Source organism: Eptesicus fuscus, chromosome 12, assembly GCF_027574615.1.
Source record: "Eptesicus fuscus isolate TK198812 chromosome 12, DD_ASM_mEF_20220401, whole genome shotgun sequence".
NCBI lineage: Eukaryota > Metazoa > Chordata > Mammalia > Chiroptera > Vespertilionidae > Eptesicus > Eptesicus fuscus.
The window spans coordinates 27,366,995-27,374,479 of NC_072484.1; the positions used below are offsets into that span (position 1 = coordinate 27,366,995).

At 55.5% G+C, this 7,485-nt stretch overlaps 1 protein-coding gene across 1 annotated transcript; it reads left to right on the forward strand.

Moving 5' to 3' along the window:
• Positions 1–199: 199 nt before the first annotated feature.
• LRRN4 (leucine rich repeat neuronal 4) lies at positions 200–6,396 on the forward strand. Its single transcript, XM_008141280.3, has 4 exons — positions 200–821; positions 1,946–2,150; positions 3,681–3,818; positions 5,190–6,396. Exons 1-4 carry the CDS (start codon positions 200–202, stop codon positions 6,394–6,396), a joined length of 2,172 nt encoding a protein of 723 aa, XP_008139502.2.
• The last annotated feature ends 1,089 nt before the right edge of the window (positions 6,397–7,485 follow it).

Consider the following 7,485-nt stretch of genomic DNA (forward strand, 5'->3'; position numbering starts at 1 on the left):
AAGGAAGAGCAGGAGGTGCACCGTGCACCTGGGGGAGATGACTGGGGCAAAGTCACTGCACACCTAGTAATGCTGGGGACCGCCCAGGACTTGTGCTCCTCCTCCAAGCCCGGTGGTAGGGGGCACACTTACCCTTCTTTCGGGGTGTTTCTTCTGGATTTAATGCGCTGTCACGTTATTCTCTCCTCAGCCACGCACCATGTGGTCGGCCCTGCTGCCCACAGCGCTGCACCTGAGCCTGGCAGAGCCTCCCCAGGAGAGGGTCCCTCTTTTCCGACTCATTCAGCTGGGCGCCTGGGGAAGCGGGGCCAACGACACCACCAGCTCGCCCTGCCAGGGGCTCTTCGCCGTGGGGGCCACGACCTTGACTCTGGCGAACCGCAGCCTGGAGCGCCTGCCGGGCTGCCTGCCCCGCGCGCTGCGCAGCCTAGACGGCAGCCACAACCTGCTGAGCGCCCTGAGCGCGTCGGAGCTGGGCCACCTGCCGCAGCTGCAGGTGCTCACGCTGCGCCACAACCGCATCGGCGCGCTGCGCTGGGACCCCGGCTGGCCCGCGGGGCTGCACACGCTGGACCTCAGCTACAACCGGCTGGCCGCCCTGCCTCCGTGCGCCCGGCCCGCGCTGGGCAGCCTCCGCGCGCTGGAGCTCGCCGGGAACCCCCTGCAGGCGCTGCCCCCCGGGGCCTTTGCCTGCTTCCCCGCGCTGCGCCTGCTCAACCTCTCCTGCACGGCGCTGGGCCAGGTGGACATCGCCGACGCCGCCTTCGCGCCCCTGGCCTCCCTCGAGGTCCTGGACCTCAGCGGCACGCTCCTCAAGCAGGGTGAGTCCTGGGCGCCCCGAGTTTTCAGTGGCGGGACCAGTTTCTTGGAGGGGTCGCTCACGGTGCTGCTCATAGATAACCCGGCCTAGATTGCCTGAGCCGCGTGCACCCCGTTCCAAGGGCCATACAAGGGTTAATTCCTTGAGTCCCAAGAGGAGGCGGCTATTATCTCCGTGTCGCCTGTGAGGAAACCAAGGTCCAGAAAGGTGAATGACTGGCCCGAGGTCTCACAGCTCAGTAAGTGGTGCCTCCAAATTTAAACCCAAGCATTCTGGGTCCAAAGCCCAACCCTTTAGCCACGCGGTTCTACTGGGACCCAGCAGAGCTGGGGAATGCTGGTAGAATGGGGAGGTGGATGCACTGCTTTGGCCGGATCAGAATCAAACAGGCAGTTCAGTGAAGCAGCTGATGCTCTTGGGGATGAATTCAGGGACTTTTCTACTTGGTTGGCTAAAATTCTACTGCAGCTACTGACCCTTCAAACAAGACACAGGAGGGAGGTGAGAATACCAGTTCTCCTGCCCTTGGTGTGTTCTGATTTTGGCTCACAAGATTGGTCTTATTACTTTTAAAAACACTCCATGTGTCTGTAATCGCCTGTCCCACCATAGACAAAGGAAGAAAAGAGCGAGAACTGGACACAGAGGGGAAGGGGCACATTCTCCATGTAGTATTAGGAGAGCCACAAAATTAGGTTTCTGGGCCTCTTCCACCTTGCCTTTCTCTCCTCCTTCCTTACCTTTCTCAAGTATGTGCCCACTCCTGTTAGCCATCGGAGTGAAGTTTGGGGTGTTTCTGTGTGGAGTTTAACAAGAGGGTAGGGCAGCAGCGGAGTTGGAGACAGTGTCCTGGGTTCAAGTTCTGGCCCTGTCCCTTCCCAGCTGTGTGGCCTTGGACCAACCATTCTCCTCTCTGCTCTCAGTCATCTCAGCTAGAAGGAAGGAGGACTGGTCTTTCAGGTGATGTAGCCCATAGTTCTGAGCTTCCTAAAGCTTCCAACTGTGCCCATACTCAGCAATGACCTTCACAACTCATGTTGTCACTCTTGGTGTTTCCATAACACCCTGCCAGCCTCCTAGGTTGGTGGCTTCCTGGTAGTGGGCAGTCTCCCCTGTGTGTTTCAGTTCAGCCGAGGTGGATCCATGACCTGCCCAAGCTCACATCCCTCTACCTGAGGAAGATGCCCATGCTGAGGAGCCTGGAGGGGGACATTTTCAAGATGGCCTCTGACCTGCAACAACTGGATTGCCAAGACTCCCTAGCACTTACCTCTGTCCATACAAGTATCTTCCAAGACACTCCTCACCTACAGCTCCTTCTGCTGCAGAAGTAAGTGTTTCTGACTACATGAATGAATGTTGCCTGTTCCCCTATGCTGAATAGGTGTAACTATCTTATAGAGCATACCAGACTTTAATTTTCTTCCCGTGGCTCCTTTGGGTCCTCTCTGGGGTTTTGTTCTTCCTCATCCTTTGGATGGTATCTTGGGCAGATCCCAGATAGTCCATCCAGCCTGAAAACCATGCAACTCAGTGCTGTCCAGAGTAATAGTGAAACCCCAAACACTCATGCATGTAAGGTTTCCTTTAAGCCCAGATGAGAAACCTGCAGTGGAAGAGGGGATGAGGGCATTAGGTTCTTCTCTATTTCTCCATCCATCTGCTTCTCCATGTGGGAAGTCAGCCATTCCAGAGGTCTAGGAAAGAAAGATGAGAGGGTAGAAAGGTCCTACTAGTGGTCAGGACCCAGGGCTGGTGTCTTCTGGCCTGTTGATGTCCTAAGTGTCACTATACTCACCTCCTTCCTGACTCCTAACAGGAAGGACAGTGTCCCTTTGATGATGATCGCAGGCCACCTTCTTTCCTGGGAACCCATACTGGAACCTGGGAAGTGGGCACTTTTCCCCATCACCACTCTCAGTGTCACCATTTCTCTCTTTTCTCTGCTAGCTCTAGACCCAACCAGAGTACTTCACTTCGGGGCTTGGCAAAAGGGACAGGAGATAGAATATGCAGAGCACTTAGTGCCTGGCACATGGTGTGTGCTCTATAACATTAGTGCAGATGATGGTGGTTGTGATGAAGGCGATGGTAATGATGAAAGTGCTGGTGATGGTGGCAGTGGTGATTGTGATGATGCTGGTAATGTGATGTATTGGTGACAGTGATGGTAATCCTATATAGTAAAAGGGTAATATGCAAATAGACCAAATGGTGGAATGACCAGTCCCTATGATGCGCACTGACCACCTGGGGGCAGACACTCAATGCAGGAGTTGCCCCCTGGTGGTCAGTGTGCTCTCACAGGGGGAGCGCCGCTCAGCCAGACGCCAGGCTGATGGCTCACGGCTGGCGAGCACAGCAGTGGTGGTGGGAGCCTCTCCCACCTCCGCAGCAGCGACATCCCCTTAGGGCCCCCGGACTGCAAAAGGCTGCAGGCTGGGCTGAGGGACACCCCAGTGCATGAATGTTGTGCACCGGGCCTCTGGTGGTGATAATAATGATGGTCGTGGTGATATGTTGATGAATGATAACTCTGTCTCAGATCTTCCTTTGAGCTTTTGACTGATGCAACATTGTGTATAAGGCATAAGATGTGTAGCCAAATTGCCTGGGCTCAAATCCTGACTCCATGACTTACTAGCTGTGTGAGTTGGGGCAAGTTACTTATCACCTTTATAGAGCAGTTTCTCATCTGTGAAATGATGACAAAAAGAAAGTCCAAGGTCATTAAGAGTTTTGCCCAAGGTGAGATCATCTAATCCCTGACAGAATGGGTTTCCATACATCACTATGACTCTGGGAATAGTTTTGACCTGAGTGTAAAAGCCTGCCCTAATTTATTTCCTGTGTATTTCAGCTGCAACCTGAGTTCCTTCCCTCCTTGGACCCTGCATTCCTCCCAGGTTCTATCCATCAACCTCTTTGGCAACCCCCTTACTTGCAGCTGTGAGTTGTCCTGGCTCCTCATGGATGTAAACAGGACTATCCTGAGCAGGTAACACATTTACAAAATAGGTGACTGAGGGGTGAGGGTCAGCCTCCCGGAGCTGAAGTCTGGCTCACATAAGCAGGCTGGGCCGGTTGGCAATGTAGGGCAGGGCGGATAGCCCCCGGGCAGTCACATCCAGGGGCCCAGAGGGGCAGAGGGCATGGAGGAACAGACGTGGGAGGTTTTAATGGGCCAGATCAGGAGGTAGGGCTCATCACTTCCACTCACATCCACACTTAACTGCAAGGAAGGCTGGGAAAATGTAGTCTAGCTGTATGCCACGTAGGAAAAAGGAATGGGCTAAACGAACAGTTGGCTTGTCTCTGCCAAAGCAGTGGTATCATTGCCCCATTTTGTAGATGAGCAGGTTGGGGAGCTACTTGCTTAGATTCATGCAACTTCTGGGTGGAGGAAGCAGAATCTATCTTTGTCCAAAACTGTGCTCTTAACCACTGGGTTCCCCTGAATCCCCCAAATGGAGCCTGGCTTCCTCTATCACTCAGTCCAAGGCCAGTGGGCTGACAGAGCTCCTGGGGGACAGACGGAAGTCCTACAAAGACTTCTCGTTGGCTCTTAGCTGGAAGAGCTATTTTTGCAGTGGGGAGCCATGCCCAGGTTGGCCACCAGAAAAGGATGTGGGTTGGGAACACCTCCCTCAAGCCAGCTCCACCAGCTCACTTTGGGAGACATCCTCCCATCCCGTGGGGGGTCTTTTCTCACCTCCAACCCAAGCCTGGAAACAAGTGAGGCTCAGTCTGTCCTCTTCTCCCCTTCATGTTGATTCCAAAGACAAGCACCCAGGCCCTTTGCAGCGAAGGGTCTCACTTCGTATTCATGAAGAGGTTGAGAGTACAGGCTCTTCACCCCACTTAGCACTGTTCATTTTGGCTGCATTACTTAACCTGTCCGGGCCTCTCCCTCCTCATCTGTAAAATGGGGATAACAGAGCCCACCTCATAAGGTGGTGCAGATTGAATTCACTGATACAGTAAGGTGCTCACCATAGGTCCCGGCATGTGGCAAGCACTCAGAAACTACGTTAGCCAGTATGAGTATTGTGACCAGTCCTCGTGGCCAGGCGGCAGACAGGTGAGAACACTCAGAGAATCTGGGCTGCCCTTCGCAGTGCTCGCCCACGTTTAGGCTCTGCCCTTTGCTGGCCCTGCTCACTTGAGCTTCCATTTCCCCTTCTGCTTCAGGGGAGCCTCCTCCACAGGTCACCCTGAGGTCAGGGAGGTGACGCGCGCCTACCCTGCGCCATGGGGCTCCTGTTGACAGGGCTAAGCAAGAGGGATTGTCTGCACTGAGTGCCCAAAGGCCAGCGCAGAAAGCGGCCTTCATGCCAAATACCTTCTAACCGGTGGACCTCTCCCCTAGGGCAGCAGACACGGTGTGCGCACCCGCTGCAGGATCCCGCGGGGCCTTCTCCGCCCCTCTGGCGCTGTCCCAGCTGCCCGGTGTGTGCCCCCGGGACCAAAGCACCACCCTCCTTGGCTCCAGCCCACCCTCCTCTGCGGGCTCCACCCACGCGCCTTCTACACCGGGTCCCTTCACCCCGCTGCTGAGCACAGCCCCCTCCTCTCAAGCTGTGGGAGGCCCACAGACTGTCCCCAAGGCCCCCTCCCACCCTGTGAGCACCCCCGCATGGTCGCACCGCCGTGTCGGGGCGGGGGCCGCTGCCTCCACTACCGTCTCTACAGCGGGTCCCAGGAACTCCAGCGCGGCAAGCCGGGCCTGGGCAGAGCACGAACGTCCTGCCTCGCTTGTCCTGGACCCTCACGTTTCAGCTGCCTCCGTCCCGCCCACCAGCAAACAACGCGGGCTCGTCCCTGCCTCCCGGAACCCCCTGAGCACCCCCCGGCACTACCGGACGGCACAGGCCACCCCGCAGGCTCCCCACCCAAGTCCTTCCGAGGATGGCATTCCAGTCTTGGTTTTGGACGACTCCAGTGAGGAGGAGGAGGAGGAGAGAAAGGAGGGGAAGGTGAGTGCGCCTCCCCAGGGCGTGGCCTGTGATTACCACCCTTGTAAGCACCTCCAGACCCCGTGCGCCGAGCTGCAGAGGCGCTTGAGGTGCCAGTGCCCCGGCTTCAGCCAGGAAGACACCATCCCAGACCCTCCCAAGCTGCAGGGGGTGTCGGAGATCACAGACACGTCCGCGCTTGTCCACTGGTGCGCCCCCAACTCGGTGGTGCGCAGCTACCGGATCCGCTACTCTCGGGAGGGCTGGCCGGGGAACCAGTCCGCGGTGGGGGACATCTACGCCACGGCTCGGCAGCACCCGCTGTACGGGCTGTCTCCGGGCACCACGTACCGCGTGTGCGTCCAGGCGGCCAACGGGGCCGGGCTGAGCCAGCCGCAGGCCTCGGGCCGGCGGGGGCCGTGCGCCTCCTTCACCACCAGGCCCAGCTCCGTGCTCACCTTCGCGGGGCTGTGCGCCGCCAGCGGCCTGCTGCTGGTCAGCACCCTGGTGCTGTCCGCGTGCCTCTGCCGGCGCGGCCGGAGGCAGTGCTACCACGCGCACCTGGTGGCCTACAAGAACCCAGCCTTCGACCACCCGCTGAAGCTGCAGACCTCCACGTAGCTCAGCCTCCCCTCCCCTCCCCAGTCGAGCGCGAGCTGAGGAACTGGCTGCCGGCGTGCAGACGAGAAGATACGGGGGTCCAGCACCGCCCCGTCCGTTGTGAGCATCTGTAATTCCAGAGAAGCCGAGCACTGCTCCACCGCACACAGGAACTGGCCACGTCGGGTCTTTCAGTCCAAGGAACTTCTCCCCCTGCTACTCCACTGGGTCTGTTTCCAGAAACGTGATGGCCCGCGTCCAACCACCCCTCTTGGGGCTGGGCATTCTTGTGCGTTGTTGTTGTTTTTTTCAGTAGCAACCAGTGCTCCTCAGCGTCCAGAATTGTGTGTGGAAGTAGGAACAGATAAATGCTGTAATCCAGCCTCCTATACGGTATTAGAAATGACATCCTCAAGCCGCTTTAGGAAGTTGAGGGCATTATACTAAGTGTAAGAAGTTCCCTCGTGGTCAAGCTCTGGCAAGGCACACGTTTGTTATTCAAGGAATCAACCCCAGTGGGTTCTTAATCCGAGAACTGGGGTGAGGGAGAAGAGCGCTGGTTGTTTCCTGAGGCCTCCCGAGTTTCTTCGTTGCATTTCAGGATATGGCTCCTAGCTTGATAGGCCCTTGGCTCATCTTTAATCGGATTGTTTGTTTGGTGTTGGGTTTTATATGTTCTTGATAAATTTTGGATATTAAAAATATCAAATGTATCACTGGTGAACATGTTCTCCTATTCAGTGGTTGTCTTTTCATTTTGCTGATTTTTCCCTTTGCTGTGCAAAAACTCTTTAGTTTGATATGGCCCAATTGTTAATTTTTTCCCCTTGCCCAACAGGGGAAAATATTGCTATGAGAAATGTCCGGGATATTACTGCCTGTTTTCCTCGAGGATTTTTATGGTTTCATGACTTACATTTAAGTCTTTTATCCATTTTGAGTTTATTCTTGGGTATGGTGTAAGAATGTGGTTTAGTTTCATTTTTTTTTTTTTTGCACTTAAAAAACATTTTTTAACAACAAAAAAAAAAATGAGCAAAAGAAAACCTCAAGGCTCTAGCTAGAGGCCAAAGCATTTCTCTCCTTTTATTGAATAGACTATCTTTACCC